Source organism: Mustelus asterias, chromosome 29, assembly GCF_964213995.1.
Source record: "Mustelus asterias chromosome 29, sMusAst1.hap1.1, whole genome shotgun sequence".
In the NCBI taxonomy this organism is placed as follows: domain Eukaryota; kingdom Metazoa; phylum Chordata; class Chondrichthyes; order Carcharhiniformes; family Triakidae; genus Mustelus; species Mustelus asterias.
In genome coordinates, this window is record NC_135829.1 from 2,287,312 (window position 1) to 2,305,488 (window position 18,177).

The 18,177-nt window shown below is 48.4% G+C and overlaps 1 protein-coding gene across 1 annotated transcript in view; it reads right to left on the bottom strand.

The window, feature by feature from the left end:
• Window positions 1-11,111: 11,111 nt before the first annotated feature.
• The window catches only part of lingo1a (leucine rich repeat and Ig domain containing 1a), a 158,038-nt gene continuing 150,972 nt past the window's right edge, over window positions 11,112-18,177 (bottom strand). The window contains exon 2 of the mRNA XM_078199974.1: window positions 11,112-15,481. Within this exon, the coding sequence (XP_078056100.1) occupies window positions 13,628-15,469 (1,842 nt within the window). The 5' untranslated portion in view covers window positions 15,470-15,481 and the 3' untranslated portion in view covers window positions 11,112-13,627. The remainder of the gene's footprint in view (window positions 15,482-18,177) is intronic.

An 18,177-nucleotide genomic window follows, 5' to 3' on the forward strand; every position in this document is an offset into this window, starting at 1 on the left:
ATGTACTGGAAATAATTTCAAAGTTTGCAGTCAATACAAAACGTGGAAGCCGTGAGGAACACAGTGTGGAGTTTCAAAAAGATAACGACCAGTAACAGCTGAAACTTACTGCAGGAAAGCGATGCATTTCGGCAGGAAGAACATGGCGGAAGAATATAAAACAAAGGGTACTGTTCGAAAGTGGGTGCAGGAGCAGGGGGACCTGAGCGTGTATTTGTGCATAAAACATTGAAGGAGGCAGGACAGGTGAAATGGATGGTTAATAAAGTATACAACATCCTAGCCTTTATCAGGAGGGACATAGATGTGGAGGGCGGCACGGTAGCACAGTGGTTAGCCCTGCTGCTTCACAGCTCCAGGGTCCCGGGTTCGATTCCCGGCTCGGGTCACTGTCTGTGTGGAGTTTGCACATTCTCCTCGTGTCTGCGTGGGTTTCCTCCGGGTGCTCCGGTTTCCTCCCACAGTCCAAAGATGTGCAGGTTAGGTTGATTGGCCAGGTTAAAAATTGCCCCTTAGAGTCCTGAGATGCGTAGGTTAGAGGGATTAGTGGGTAAATATGTGGGGCTAAGGCCTGGGTGGGATTGTGGTCGGTGCAGACTCGATGGGCCGAATGGCCTCCTTCTGCACTGTAGGGTCTCTATGATTTCTATGTTGGCATTGGACTGGGGTAGGCACAGTGAGAAGCCTCACAACACCAGGTTAAAGTCCAGCAGGTTTATTTGGAATCACGAACTTTCAGAGCGCTGCTCCTTCATCAGGTGAGTCCCCGTGCTGGGGGACATAGAGTAGGGAGGTTCTTAAACCTGTATAAAACACTGTTCCTACTCGGTATCGCGCCCCGTTCTGGGCATCACACTGCAGGAAGGATGTGAAGGCATTGGACAGAGTGCAAAATATATTCACGAGAATGGTTCCAGGAATGAGGAATTTCAGTTCCGGAGATAGATTGGAGAAGTTGAGATTGTTCTCCTTGGAGGAGGGGAGGCTGAGAGGCGATTTGATGGAGGTGTTCACAATTATGAGGGGGTCTGGGCAGAGGGACGGGGGGGTGGCGGAAACTGTTCCCATTGGTGAAAGGATCGAGAACGAGAGGGCACAAGAATTGAGGTCATTGGTCAATGAAGGAATGGGGACTTAGGGAAAAACACTTTCCCACAGCGTGTGGTTAGGATCAGGGATGCCCTGCCTGGGAATGTGGTGGAGACAGTGTCAATCAAGGCTTTCAAAAGGGAATTGGATGATTATCTGAAAGGGAAGAGTTACGGGGAAAAGATGGGGGACTGGCACCAGGTGAACTGCTATCCAGAGAGCCAATGTGGGCTGAATGGCCTCCCTCTGTGCTATAACCCATGATTCTAGGATTTAAAACAAAATTTTGTGCATGCTGTTGCAGCTTCTGTTTTAACACAATATTTATATCCAAGCCTTTATTTTGCTCTGTGTTATTTTTAATTAGCGAGATTTGATTATTAATGCTTTTCATTTCCTGCTTAATTGTTTGTGAGAATTCACTCGTGATTGGCCACTTACATAGTTTGGTGACATCACTGATCTGGGAATCCCATTGATAGTGTGACAGTCAGTGACACGTCAGGAGAATTAAAGCTCAGGAATCACTCCATCTCTCGGCAAACCTTTCTTCATGATCAGCACTCCTGCAATCTCAAAATGTAGGCCATTAAACCAGTCCAAAAACTGACAGCGATAACTCTGTACCTGCACCATTAATCTGTACAGGCAATGAGCGTCAGAGTGGGATTAGACTGGGTGGCATATTAAAGGGTGCGGGGGAGAGTGGGATTAGACTGGATGGGATATTAAAGGGTGCGGGGAGTGAGGGGGGAGAGTGGGATTAGACTGGGTGGGATATTGCAGGGTGCGGGGAGTGAGGGGGAGAGTGGGATTAGACTGGGTGGGATATTAAAGGATGCGGGGAGTGAGGGGGATGAGACTGGGTGGGATATTAAAGGGTGCGGGGAATGAGGGGGAGAGTGGGATTAGACTGGATGGGATATTAAAGTGTGAGGGGAGAGTGGGATTAGACTGGGTGGGATATTAAAGGGTGCGGGGAGTGAGGGGGAGAGTGGGATTGGACTGGGTGGGATATTAAAGAGTGCGGGGAGTGAGGGGGAGAGTGGGATTGGACTGGGTGGGATATTAAAGGATGCGGGGAGTGAGGGGGATGAGGCTGGGCGGGATATTAAAGGGTGCAGGGAGTGAGGGGGAGAGTGGGATTAGCCTGGGTGGGATATTAAAGGGTGTGGGGAGTGAGGGGGAGAGTGGGATTAGACTGGGTGGGATATTAAAGGGTGTGGGGAGTGAGGGGGAGAGTGGGATTAGACTGGGTGGGATATTAAAGGGTGTGGGGAGTGAGGGGAAGAGTGGGATTAGACTGGGTGGGATATTAAAGGGTGTGGGGAGTGAGGGGGAGAGTGGGATTGGACTGGGTGGGATATTAAAGGATGCGGGGAGTGAGGGGGATGAGACTGGGTGGGATATTAAAGGGTGCGGGGAGTGAGGGGGATGAGACTGGGTGGGATATTAAAGGGTGCGGGGAGTGAGGGGGATGAGACTGGGTGGGATATTAAAGGGTGCGGGGAGTGAGGGGGATGAGACTGGGTGGGATATTAAAGGGTGCGCGGAGTGAGGGGGAGAGTGGGATTGGACTGGGTGGGATATTAAAGGGTGCGGGGAATGAGGGGAAGAGTGGGATTGGACTGGGTGGGATATTAAAGGATGCGGGGAGTGAGGGGGATGAGACTGGGTGGGATATTAAAGGGTGCGGGGAGTGAGGGGGATGAGACTGGGTGGGATATTAAAGGGTGCGGGGAGTGAGGGGGATGAGACTGGGTGGGATATTAAAGGGTGTGGGGAGTGAGGGGGAGAGTGGTCTAAGTGGGGTGACTGGCAGAAGTGAAGAGCTGCACCAAGTTACTGGTTGAGCTGTTTGGTTTGTGATTGTTGAATGGTTGGAGGAAATGAAGATAACAGTTTGTATTCTGATCGTATCGTCTCCCCGGGGTTGGTGTACAGTGAGTTATTTTGACACACACTCGCTGTTTATATGTAGAGAACTGTAGCAATCGTATCAGAAATCGGAAGTTTGCCAGCCAGGAATGTGATGAACAACAGCATCAAATACAGGAATCCTCACACTGCGATCGAGTAATGTGATAAAATACAGCCGCATTCCCTGGGATAGAGAGTCTGGAGCTCCACACTTCATAATGACCAGGAAACGTTACCCAAGGGATGGGAAGTTTCAATCCTCCAGGAGGATTCCTCCCACTCTTGCTTAAGGACATCAGGACCACAGCGACAGACAGCAGGGATTTCCCAGGATTGGATCAGACTGAGAAACGAGAATCAGCAGACACACAAAATTCTGGCACCATTTCTATTGGATCAGGATTTTAAGGTCGACAAGACTTAAACCTCACAGGAATCAGCACATCATCATTTGATCCTTGAGAAATGATTTTAGACAACAGAGATTACCGGGTGCGCAGAGAGCAGAGTGTCCACGTTCCGCCTCGGGGGAGTTCACAAATAATACTGCTGGCAACTTCCTTTAAGGGAGAGTATTGCGGAACCCCCAAACAGGGCAATGGCGGGACATTGCTGGGGCACCAGCCATTGCTGGATAAAATATAATAAATGCAGCAAATAATCTCTCAGTCTAGCGTTGTTCGCTGACAAAATGACAAAATGGATGATGTTAGTCTTCTCTGCCTCGTTTCTATCTGTCCGCCCAACTTTGGGTGGACATTCCCAGCAGGCCGAGGGGAGATATGGGATAAATTCTTGTCCTTTAGGGAAGGAAATCTGCCGTCCTTACCTGGTCTGGCCTACATGTGACTCCAGAGCCACAGCAATGTGGTTGACTCTCAACTGCCCTCCAAGGGCAACTAGGGATGGACAATAAATGCTGGCCAGCCAGCGACGCTCATGTCCCACGGATGAATAAAAAACATTGCACTATCCTGAGAAATCACAGCCACAGTATCACCTTGTTCCAGATCAACATTCCAACTCCAGCCTTATCCAGAACAGCACTCGAGCAGAATGATCTAAATGCTTCACCAAATAAAGAGGGAGCTTGGAAAATCCTACACCAATAATTCATTGTTGTGTGATCAATTATTGGTTTTGTTTCAGACAAATACAAACATTCAGAGTCAGCAGCAAGAGAGAGCGCGTACCTCCAAAGGATGGTCACCTTCTTTTATCATTCCTTTTAATCCCGTCTCTTGCAGGCAGAGAAATAGATACTCACAGTAACACACACCATGACACACACTGAAACAAACCATAACATGCATGTACCCACATAATAACACACCGACACACGGTAACACACAGCGGCACACAGTAACACAACACACATAGTAGCACTGTCACACACTGACACACACAGACACAAAGTAACACTGTCATACAGTGTAACACACACAGACATAGTAACACTGCCACACACTGACACACACATATAGTAACACTGTCACACACTAACACACAGACATAGTAACACTGCCACACACATATAGTAACACTGTCACACACTAACACACAGACATAGTAACACTGTCACACACTGACACACAGACACATTGTAACACACACTGTAACACACACAGACATAGTAACACTGTCACACACTGACACACACAGACATAGTAACACTGTCATACACTGACACACAGACACATTGTAACACACACTGTAACACACACAGACATAGTAACACTGTCACACACTGACACACACAGACATAGTAACACTGTCATACACTGACACATTGTAACACTCACACACTGTAACACACACAGACATAGTAACACTGTCACACACTGACACACACAGACATAGTAACACTGTCACACACTGACACACAGACACATAGTACTGTCACACACTGACACACAGATATAATAACACTGTCACACACTGACACACACTGACATAATAATACTGTCACACACTGACATACATATAGTAGCACTGTCACACACTGACACACACAGACATAGTAACACTGTCACACACTGTAAACACACACAGACATAGTAATACTGTCATGCACTGTAACACACCAGCATATATGATCACACATACGCACTGACACACACGCACACAGTGACACACCATCTCTCACACACAGCAATATGCAGTAACACAGCGACACACACGCTAATACACCGACACATGGTAAAACACCAAAACATACAGACACAGAGAAACACACTGACACATAAAGACACACACGGTAACACACCGAGATGCATGGTAACATACTGGCACAAACAATAACACACCAACACAGACTGACACATACAGCAACATGCAGACACACACGGCAACATACGGACACACACAGTACGGTAACACATACGGATTCACACAGAGCAAGGGTCAAAGTAGTTTTTTTCTAGGCTCATTTTGAATTCTGGGGGCTGGTTAGATTTAAAGATTTTTTTGTGTTTTGATTATTGTTGCTCACGCTGTAGTTTATAAACTTGAGCAACTGGCCGAGGAGGAGGGTTTTAGAAGGAAAAAGAAAGATTGTTTTAAAGATGGGAAATGGGCAACACAAAATATAAATGGATAAATGTGGAAGTATGAAAGTGACCAAAGCTGCCTGTTGCCCAAACCCTGTCCTCCTTCCTCAGTCCCTCCTCCCTCTCACATTCTCTCTTTCTCACAGACAGAACCACAGCTGATTTACCTGCACTGAACCTGCGGCCATTTGGCCCCTCTCTCTCCTGCCTGTCCCATAAGCTGCTGCTCCAATCACACCTTCTGTCACTGGAGGAGCAGCGAGGATGGGAGGATAGGAGCCTGTGATTGGATGAGCAGATCCTCAGATTCTGCCTCACTTTCTGCTCCTCCCGTCAATCTCTGAATCATCTTCCCAATCCCAACCAGATGTCTGCTGTTTGCCGGCCCTCCAACCAAAGCGGCGGGCCATGTTGTACAGGGGGCCACCTTCCTTGAAATTTTCACTCCCCGTCTCTCCTTTCTCACTGGCTACTTTTGGGGCTTCAAGGGTCAATTTGTCCACTGTCCCCATGTATTATGGGCAGTGATGCAGACTCAGGCGCAGAGTAACACACAGACACAGAATAACACACAGACACACAGAGTAACACACAGACACAGAATAACACACAGACACACAGAATAACACACAGACACAGAATAACACACAGACACAGAGTAACACACAGACACAGAATAACACACAGACACAGAATAACACACAGACACAGAGTAACACACAGACACAGAATAACACACAGACACAGAGTAACACACAGACACAGAATAACACACAGACACAGAGTAACACACAGACACAGAATAACACACAGACACACAGAATAACACACAGACACAGAATAACACACAGACACAGAGTAACACACAGACACAGAATAACAGACACACAGAATAACACACAGACACAGAGTAACACAGGCACAGAGTAACACACAGACACAGAATAACACACAGACACAGAGTAACAGACACACAGAGTAACAGAGAAACACAGACACAGAATAACACACAGACACAGAGAAACACAAAGTAACACACAGACACAGAGTAACACAGAGACACAGAATAACACAGGCACAGAGTAACACACAGACACAGAGTAACACAGGCACAGAGTAACACACAGACACAGAATAACACACAGACAGAGTAACAGAGAAACACAGACACAGAATAACACACAGACACAGAGAAACACAAAGTAACACACAGACACAGAGTAACACACAGACACAGAGAAACACAAAGTAACACACAGACACAGAGTAACAGACACAGAGTAACACACAGACACAGAGTAACGCAGAGTAACACACAGTAACACAGACACAGAATAACACAGAGAAATACAAAGACACAGAGTAACACTGTGTCTGAGTGTTACTCTGTGTTACTCTGAAACACACAGAGTAACACACAGACGCAGAGAAACACACAGACACAGAGAAACACACAGACGCAGAGAAACACACAGAGCAGAGAAACACACAGACGCAGAGAAACACACAGACACAGAGGAACACACAGACACAGAGGAACACAGACAGAATAACACAGAGTAACACACAGACACAGAGAAACACACAGACACAGAGAAACACACAGACAGAGGAACACACAGACAGAGTAACACAGAGTAATATATCATAACACACACAGAGTAACACACAGATACAGAGTAATACAGAGTAACACACAGACTCACAGTAACATGCATAGAGTCATACAATCAGACACAGACACAGGTAACAATCAGACACAGACGCAGAGGAATACAGAGTACCACACAGACACAGAGAAACACACAGACACAGAGTCACACAGAGGAACACACAGACACAGAGTAATACACAGACACAGAGAAACACACAGACACAGAGAAACACAGAGTAACACACAGAGTAACCCTCAGACACAGAATAACACTCAGACACAGAGAAACACACAGACACAGAGTAATACACAGACACAGAGAAACACACAGACACAGAGTCACACAGAGGAACACACAGACACAGAGGAACACACAGACACAGAGTAACAGACAGACACAGAGAAACACAGAGTAACACACAGAGTAACCCTCAGACACAGAATAACACCCAGACACAGAGGAACACACAGACACAGAGAAACACACAGACACAGAGTAATACACAGACACAGAGAAACACACAGAGTAACACAGAGACACAGAGCAACACACAGAGTAACACAGAGACACAGAATAATGCACAGACACAGAGTAACACAGACACAGAGTAACACACAGACACGGAGAAACACACAGACAGAGTAACAGAGAAACACACAGACACAGAATAACACACACACAGAGAAACACAGATGCAGAGTAACACAGACAGAGGAACACACAGACACAGGGTAACACACAGTAACACAGAGCAACACACAGAGTAACACAGAGACACAGAATAACACACAGATACAGAGAAACACGAAGTAACACACAGACACAGAGTAACACAGACACAGAGAAACACACAGACACAGAGTAACACACAGTAACACAGAGCAACACACAGAGTAACACACAGTAACACAGAGCAACACACAGAGTAACACAGAGACACAGAATAACACACAGACACAGAGAAACACAAAGTAACACACAGACACAGAGTAACAAACACAGAGCATCACACAGACACAGAGTAACACACAGACACAGAGTAACACACAGTATCACAGAGCAACACACAGAGTAACACAGAGACACAGAATAATGCACAGACACAGAGTAACACACAGACACAGAGAAACACACAGACAGAGTAACACAGACAGAGTAACACAGACACATGATAACAACCAGACACAGATAACACATAGACAGAGAGTAGCACACAGGCACAGAGAAACACACAGACACAGAGTAACACACAGACATGGAGTAATACACAAACACACACTAACTTACAGAGCTAGTCAGGCACATACAATATCACACAGACACATTGGCACGATGTGCCCACGCCAGCGCGAAAACCAGACTGTTTCCTCCTGCCATTGGCAGCATCAGTCAGGTGGAATTCATCCAAATTAATGCATCTTGGGAAACAGGGTGACCAGCCTGACGTTTCTGAGATCTCTGCACTCGCAGATAGGTTCCCCCTCCCTCCCTCCTTCCAATAAACGGAAATATTGACCCTCCTGCTGACAAGGGGAGCATCACCACCCCCTCAGCAAAGAGGGGTATCCTCCCCTACACCACTCAAACAGGTCAGCCCACCCCCGCTGCCATACAGGCCTGAGGGGGTCTTGACTCAACCCCTCCTTGCTTCCCCCCCAGACTTACCCTCAGCTCCTTTCCCCCTCCCTCCTCAGACCCCTCCCTCCTCAGACCCCTCTCCCCTCAGGCTGACACAGTGGCACACGGGTGGCATGATGGCACAGTGGTTAGCACTGCTGCCTCACAGCACCAGGGATTCAGGTTCGATTCCCAGCTTGGGTCACTGTCTGTGTGGAGTCTACACGTTCTCCCCGTGTCTGCGTGGGTTTCCTCCGGGTGCTCCGGTTTCCTCCCACAGTCTGAAAGACGTGCTGGTTAGGGTGCATTGGCCGTGCTAAATTCCCCCTCAGTGTAACCGAACAGGCACCGGAGTGTGGTGACTAGGGGATTTTCACAGCAACTTCATTGCAGTGTTAATGTAAGCCTACTTGTAACGATGATAAATAAACATTAAAGCTATGCCCCTTGTCAGTGCCAATGGTACACTGCCACGTGACACCCTGGCCAGGCGTGTTGTACCCCGAAGGTGATCAAGAAGGTAGGTCCAGTGCCCATGTGCCCCACTGCTGCTGCCAGGCTGTAGAGGGAGGATCCCTCAAGGGTCCTGGGGGTTGGGTAGGCCCCGGCTGGGGGCAAAGAATTGATCTCGCCACGCCTTGGATGGAGGACTCGTGGCTGGACTGCCCCTCCCCTTCTAGCCCTGGGAAAGGTTTCAGGTTCAGGATGTTGAATTCAAACTTCACCCTGTTGTAAAATATTCATTATTCTCTCTGTCCTCGTAAGTTCCCCGGTCACTTTAATCTCCAGGCCCCCCCCCACCCCCCCCGGACAGCTGGAAGGATTCCAAATCCCAGCAGCCCTCCATTCAGCAGAAGAGATTTCCCCTTTCTCTGCAGGAAGCTGCAGGTGTGGAAAGATCCCTTTCATGACTGACAGAGGTCAGGCACTTTCACTTGGGGGGGAAGGGGTGGGGAGTGAATTCCTTTCTTCACAGCTGTGCACTCTGCCCATTGTTTCAACACAACATTTAGAAAGCTAAGAGCCTTTGAAATACTTTCCAACCCCGTGAAAAACCTTTATTTCCATTCAATTTCAGTCTAGTCTTTTCAATTCTCATTTGATTGACAGCTTAATGGTTTTTACTCAGCACGCAGTCAGCTATGTTTATTTCCCTTCATGCTTGAATGCTTCTCAAATGTCCCCCCCCCCCCCCCATCCCCATTGTACCGAACTGCAATGTTTACACAAAAGAGGAATTGAAAAGCTGCTTTAAAGTTGCCAGCAGCTGTGAACAAAAGCCAGTGGCCAACGAAGCTGGGGAATTCCCCCCTCCCCCCACAATGACACACAGAGGCAGACTGACACACAGACACAAGAGTAATACAGAGACATAACCAGGCACACACAGTAACACACATTCACACTGACACACAGTAACATACAGACACCATAGTAATGCCTAGAGATACAGTAAGACATATAATGATGGATACAGACAGTTGCACGCAGACTCACAACACAGATACAGCCAGGCACAAATGTAACACACAGATGGTCAGGGACATATAGTAACACACCAGCGCACAGTAACCCACAGAGATACAGTCAGGCACATATGGTAACATACAGACACGCAGATACACAGCGGCTTGCAGGTACACAAGCACACGCACTCACTCAAGTGCAAACACTAACACACGCACACACACAGTCACGGACAAACATTATTAATATGTTTATGTGCAGATTTATCCAAACACATATCTATAAATAGATTGGATTTGACTTGATGTTGGAGGCAGAGGTTTGGTCTGTATTGTCCAATAGAACACCAGGGACCAGGAGAAAATGGTGTGGAATATAAAACCTGTGTTTAATTGTCTTTATTATATAACGGTGATTATCTCATTTTTATTGCACAAAACAATTGAAAGGTCTTTAGTGAAAAGTGCTTTGACAAGGACAATCACGTTCTTGTAGAAAAATGTTTTCCTTTGCGTGACAGGGTGTTGCTGATCTTTCGCGGACCAATGGCTAAAAGGTTACAGAAAACACCAGAAAATTCTCTTTTCTTGTTTAATATATAAAAACATCATGGAAGGTCAGTGAAGGAAAGAAAGTTCCATATATAATATATATATATATTTATATGTCGACTTTTCCTACACAAATGTAACCGAGTGACTTCCTCATCAGATACACCTGGGGATCACTTTTTGTTCAGTATTTCCCCCCGAAAAACCACCCCCCACCCCATACCCCACCCCCACCCTCCCCATCCCCCCACCCGCCTCCCCCACTGAGTTTTGTGCACAGAATGTTCTGATACAAATGCTGCAATTAAATATTTACAGCTTGAGAGAAGTTAGTGAACACTTTCCTTCTGTCCTTTCCTTAGTCATCAGGAGATAGATGCACTGGCCGTTTGATCAGCTCCCTACAGGAGCGCCTGGGTTGTTAGAGTTTGGAGTGCTGTTAGTGCGAGGGGCGGGATGGATAACCAGGCGAATCTCAGGTCAGCACACATTCACTGATCTGCCAAATCTAGTTCAAGAAGTGTGAGAATTCCAACTGGCTCTGGCGTTGAGCTCTGAGCTGTTGGATGAGTTACCTCAGCTTGTGGCCGTGTACAATTCTCCCCGATCTCTCACTGTGTGTCAGGGTGAATAGTCGGGATGTGAGGATGGATGAATATTCTGAATTTGAGCTCACTTATCTTTTGGGAACATCAGGTACAAAAACTAATTCTCAGGCTCCGTGGTGGGGCTGTGTGTACAGTAGATAGGGCAGTGAATGAGCCGAGGATCCCTCCTGTTCCATCAATGACAGCCACTGACCCAGATAGTTTCTGTCCCATTTTCCCATCCTCCGTGAAAACCATGTTAGTTTAATCACAGGGTAACTATTGAGAGTGTACATGGGGCTGTGGGAGGTGGAATGGGTGGGTAGAGTCAGTGATGGGGGGGGGGGAGGAGTCAGTGATGGGGGGAGAGTCAGTGATGGGGGAGTTAGTGATGGGGGAGTCAGTGATGGGGGAGTCAGTGATGGGGGAGAGTCAGTGATGGGGGGGAGAGTCAGTGATGGGGGAGTCAGTGATGGGGAGAGTCAGTGATGGGGAGACTGTAGATGGGGGTGTGGGAGGTGGAATGGTTGGGGAGAGTCAGTGATGGGGGAGAGTCAGTGATGGGGGGGAGGAGTCAGTGATGGGGGGAGAGTCAGTGATGGGGGGAGTAAGTATTGGGGGAGAGTCAGTGTTGGGGGGAAGAGTCAGTGATGGGGGGAAGAGTCAGTGATGGGGGGAAGAGTCAGTGATGGGGGAGAGTCAGTGATGGGGGAGAATCAGTGAAGGGGGAGAGTCAGTGATGGGATGGAGTCAGTGAAGGGGGAGAGTCAGTGATGGGGGAGTCAGTGATGGGGGAGAATCAGTGACGGGGGAGAGTCAGTGATGGGGAGTCAGTGACGGGGGAGAGTCAGTGATGGGGGAGTCAGTGATGGGGGAGAGTCAGTGATGGGGGAGTCAGTGATGGGGGAGAGTCAGTGATGGGGGAGAATCAGTGATGGGGGAGAGTCAGTGATGGGGGGGGAGTCAGTGATGGGGGAGAATCAGTGATGGGGGAGAGTCAGTGATGGGGGGGGAGTCAGTGATGGGGGGAGAGTCAGTGATGGGGGGGAGTCAGTGATGGGGGAGAATCAGTGATGGGGGAGAGTCAGTGATGGGGGGGAGTCAGTGATGGGGGGGAGTCAGTGATGGGGGAGAGTCAGTGATGGGGGAGAATCAGTGATGGGGGAGAGTCAGTGATGGGGGTAGAGTCAGTGATGGGGGAGTGTACACGGGGCTGTGGTAGGTTGAGGAGGGAGATTGAGTGAGGTTTGAGTGGGGTTTTACGTGGCCGGTAACTGCACAGGATGAAGGATAGTGTTGCTGCTGTTCTTTATGGTGGTTGTGTTCCTATTCTCTCTGAGATAATCATCGTTCTATTCTGTTGAATAGCTCTGAACTTCTAGTTTATTACTTGGCAAATGATCAACTTAACTGAAAAACCGAAACATTTAGAAATCTAATTAATGAGGCTTGTTATCTCAGTTAGTTTGTGCAGTGAATAGCTGTGTGACCTGGTAACTTGGTGGGTTATGAGAGCAGCTGACATGTAAACAGCGAACCTCAGTCAAGCTCCCAGCTTTGGACAATAAAACACGTTGCACAAAACCCCAGTGAATTTCTGTGAATATCAGTGGCTACTTTTGGAGAGGTACGGCTCACACAGCCTGGCGACTGAGTCCCATGGGTGCTACCAAGAGATGGACAGTGCCTGGTACTTGCGATAGCACCTATCAGGGTGCTGGTACCCAGTCACCTTAGACCAATCTAATGTTGGGAGCGAGAGAGAGAGTTATAGTTGGAGTGTAACTAAGGAGACAATTGTATTGTTGGTATGGGAGTGTCCAGCTCTCCCTGAGTGTGGAACTTGGCAGTTACTTTGGCTGGGGAAAGGATTGGCTGAAGTGTTCACTCACTATCTCAATTTGGGACAATAGGAATCACCTCCACATCGAAACAAAATGGCAGAAACAATGACTCATTCCAATCCTCTTATGTTCATTCCAACTAACTAAATGAAGTTGTCTTCAAACAGGTTCGGGGGGCAGGGCAGGGCAGGGGGGTCGGGGGGAAGTCTCCAAAAAAATCAACGATCATCAAACCCATTACAGATATTTTCTTTGAAAAGAGCACATCACTTTCAATAGTCTGTCAGATTGTTTTGTTTTTAAACTTGGCAGGAGGATTTTCCCAGTCAGCTCTCGCCGTCAAGAGTCTCAGATCATTTTCATGTTGAACTTGCGGGGGGCGTCTGCAGTCCCTAAACCTGCATCTGATTTCCTAGGTACATACTCGATTTCGATGTTGTGTTTCGTGTTCCCCTTGCCTCTGCTCCAGAGAAACAGCAGTACCAGGCAAAAGAGCACTACCCCCAGAAAGGAAATAAATCCCATGGTGGTGGCTATGATAAGTGTTTTAATATCAAATGGAAAAGGCACAGAGGCACGTGTGCTGTTGGCATTGCTGTCATTGGGCTGGTTGGTAATAAAAGCAAAGGTCTTGTTGGGCTGCTGCCCCCAGTCTGGGGAGTACCCTCTGACATGCAGACTGGCAGTGGAGGAATCATTGCCTCCAGCATTCATGGCAATGCACTGGTAGCTGCCATTATCCTGCAGCTGAGCATAACGCACCTCCAGCGTGCCGTCTGGGAACACGGTGAGCCTTCCGTTCGTCTTGCTGGAGATCTGGTGTTTCCTGGGGGACACCCACATGATGACGGGAGGCGGGTCACCCTCGGCTCTGCAGACAAAGTGGACGGTGTGGCCCTCGTCCACGTGGATCCTCTGGGGTTTCTTGTCCCGGATCCTGGCCCTGCGGCAGGTGAAGTAGTTGGGGAGCAAAACGTCGGGGAAATCCTTGAACTCTTTGCCCTGGACGATCTCGGGGGTGGTGCAGACAGGCTGCTGCCTGTTAAAGTTCAGGCGCCAGCGACGGCGGAAGATCCAGAGCAGTCTGCAGTCACAGGCCAGGGGGTTGTTGTCCAGGATGAGCGTCTCCAGGTTGCCGACCGAATGGAAGACGGTCTCCTCCAGGGTGGTCAGGTAGTTGCTGGACACGTTGAGGATCCGGAGGTGGTTGAGGCCTCGGAAAGCGTACGGTTCAATGGTCAGGAGCTGCCCCCCGGCCAGGTGGATCTCCTGCAACCGGAGCAGCTCCTGCATCATGTGCCCCTGTACTGTCATAATGGGGTTAAAGGACAAGTTGAGAAATTTCAGGTAGACCAAATGGCGGATTGCGACGTAAGGGACGGATGTCAGGTTGCAGCTGGTAATGGTGAGGGAGGTGAGATTCAAGCCATAGAGACAGTTGGCAGCCATGGTGTCCAGGAATGGCCAGTGAGAGATCTCCAAGACTTTGAGACGATACAGCCTCTTGAAGGAGTAGTTCTGAATCACATTAATGTTTAGGAAGCGGAGCCTCAGCACCATGAGACCATGCAAGTGGGACAGGGCTTCGGTGGGGACGGTGGTCAGGTTGCATTTCTCTAGGGTCAGCTGCTCCAGGCTGTGCAGTCCACTGAACGCTCGGTGCGAGATGTAGACAAGGTCATTGTCCCCCACTTCCAGGGACCTGAGGTTGTACAGGTCCTGGAACATGTAGTCCAGCAGGATGACTATCTTGTTCTCGCTGATGTCCAGCTGGGTCAGGTTGTTGAGTCCAGTGAACACCCCGAGAGGTATGAGCTTCAGCCTGTTACTCCGCAAGCCCAATGACCTCAGGTTAAAGAGGTTGCTGAAAGCTCCTGGCTCCACCGTGGAGATGATATTCTCATTCAGCTCCAACTCCTCCAGCAGCGGGTAAGCAACAAACTCATCCTGGTTGATGGTCTTTATCCGGTTCTTGCTGAGGTCCAGCAGCCTGGTTTCGGTGGGAATCCCCTCAGGGACTGTGATGAAACGTTTCCGATGGCACACCACAGACCTCTCCTGCGCTGAGCAGTCACAGCGTGCTGGACAGCCCGTTGCGTGTCCTGATAAAACCGCCCCCAATATCAGGAGCAGGATGGGCTGCCAGCAGATCAGGCCAGAGCTTTGCATACTAGCCTCTCCAGGCAGCATCCTACTTCTCACCTGGAGAGAGCAGAGAGAGACACAACCAATTAGTGAAAGGATAGGGATTTCCCTGGAAAACATTTACCACATTCAGGCATGCTGATGTACAGATAGCACAGGAAATTAACACAGTTAACCAGGGAAAATCAAACCGCGAATACACACAGTAATCTTACCCCCCAAATACACACAGTAATCTATCCCCCAAATACACACAGTAATCTCCCCCGCAAATACACACAGTAATCCCCCCCCAAATACACACAGTAATCTCCCCCCCCAAATACACACAGTAATCTATCCCTCAAATACACACAGTAATCTCCCCCGCAAATACACACAGTAATCTCCCCCCCCAAATACACACAGTAATCTATCCCCCAAATACACTCAGTAATCTCTGCCCCCAAATACACACATGAATCTCCCCCCCAAATACACACAGTAATCTCCCCCCCAAATATACACAGTAATCTCCACCCGCAAATACACACAGTAATCTCCCTCCCAAATACACACAGGAATCTCCCCCCCAAATACACACAGGAATCTCCCCCCCAAATACACACAGTAATCTCCCCCCCAAATACACACAGTAATCTCCACCCCAAATACACACAGTAATCTCCCCCCCAAATACACACAGTAATCTCCACCCCAAATACACACAGTAATCTCCCTCCCCAAATACACACAGTAATCTCCCTCCCCAAATACACACAGTAATCTCCCCCCAAATACACACAGTAATCTCCCTCCCCAAATACACACAGTAATCTCCCTCCCCAAATACACACAGTAATCTCCCCCCAAATACACACAGTAATCTCCCCCCCAAATACACACAGTAATCACCCCCCCCAAATATACACAGTAATCTCACCCCCCAAATACACATAGTAATCTCCCCCCGCAAATACACACAGTAATCTCCCCCCAAATACACACAGTAATCTCACCCCAAATACACACAGTAATATGACCCCCAAATACACACAGTAATCTGCCCCCCCAAATACACACAGTAATCTCCCCCCAAATACACACAGTAATCTCCCCCCCCAAATACACACAGTAATCTCCCCCCCCAAATACACACAGTAATCTCCCCCGCAAATACACACAGTAATCTCCCCCCAAATACACACAGTAATCTCCCCCCCAAATACACACAGTAATCTCCCCCCCAAATACACACAGTAATCTCCCCCCAAATACACACAGTAATCTCCCCCCAAATACACACAGTAATCTCCCCCCCAAATACACACAGTAATCTCCCCCCAAATACACACAGTAATCTCCCCCCCGCCAATACACACAGTAATCTCACCCCAAATACACACGGTAATCTCCCCCCAAATACACACAGTAATCTCCCCCCCAAATACACACAGTAATCTCCCCCCCCAAATACACACAGTAATCTCCCCCCCAAATACACACAGTAATCTCTCCCTCCCCAAATACACACAGGAATCTCCCCCCAAATACGCACAGTAATCTCCCTCCCCAAAGACACACAGGAATCTCCCCCCAAATACGCACAGTAATCTCCCCCCCAAATACACACAGTAATCTCCCCCCAAATACACACAGGAATCTCCCCCCCCCAAATACACACAGTAATCTCCCCCCCAAATACGCACAGTAATCTCCCCCCCAAATACACACAGTAATCTCCCCCCAAATGCACACAGTAATCTCCCCCCAAATACACACAATACTCTCCCCCCAAATACACACAATAATCTCCCCCCCAAATACACACAGTACTCTCCCCCCCAAATACACACAGTACTCTCCCTCCCCAAATACACACAGTAATCTCACTCCCCAAATACACACAGTAATCTCCCTCCCCAAATACACTCTGTAATCCCCCCCCCAAATACACACAGTAATCTCCCCCCAAATACACACAGTAATCTCCCTCCCCCGAAATACACACAGTAATCTACCCCCTAAATACACACAGTAATCTCCCCCCAAATACACACAGTAATCTACCCCCTAAATAGACACAGTAATCTCTCCCCCCAAATACACACAGTAATCTCCCCCCCTCAAATACACACAGTAATCTCCCCCCCTCAAATACACACAGTAGTCTCCCCCCCCCCAAATACACAGAGTAATCTCCCCCCCGAAATACACACAGTAATCTCACCCCAAATACACACAGTAATCTGACCCCCAAATACACACAGTAATCTGCCCCCCCAAATACACACAGTAATCTCCCCCCAAATACACACAGTAATCTCACCCCAAATACACACAGTAATCTGACCCCCAAATACACACAGTAATCTGCCCCCCCAAATACACACAGTAATCTCCCCCCCAAATACACACAGTAATCTCCCCCCCGCAAATACACACAGTAATCTCCACCCCCCAAATACACACAGCAATCTCCCACCCAAACACACACAGTAATCTCCCCCCCCAAATACACACAGTAATCTCCCCCCCAAAGACACACAGCAATCTCCCACCCCCAAATACACACAGTAATCTCCCCCCAAATACACACAGTAATCTCCACCCCCCAAATACACACAGCAATCTCCCCCCAAATACACACAGTAATCTCCCCCCCAAATACACACAGTAATCTCCCCCCCCCCAAATACACACAGTAATCTCCCCCCCCAGATACACACAGTAATCTCCCCCCAAATACACACAGTACTCTCCCCCCCCAAATA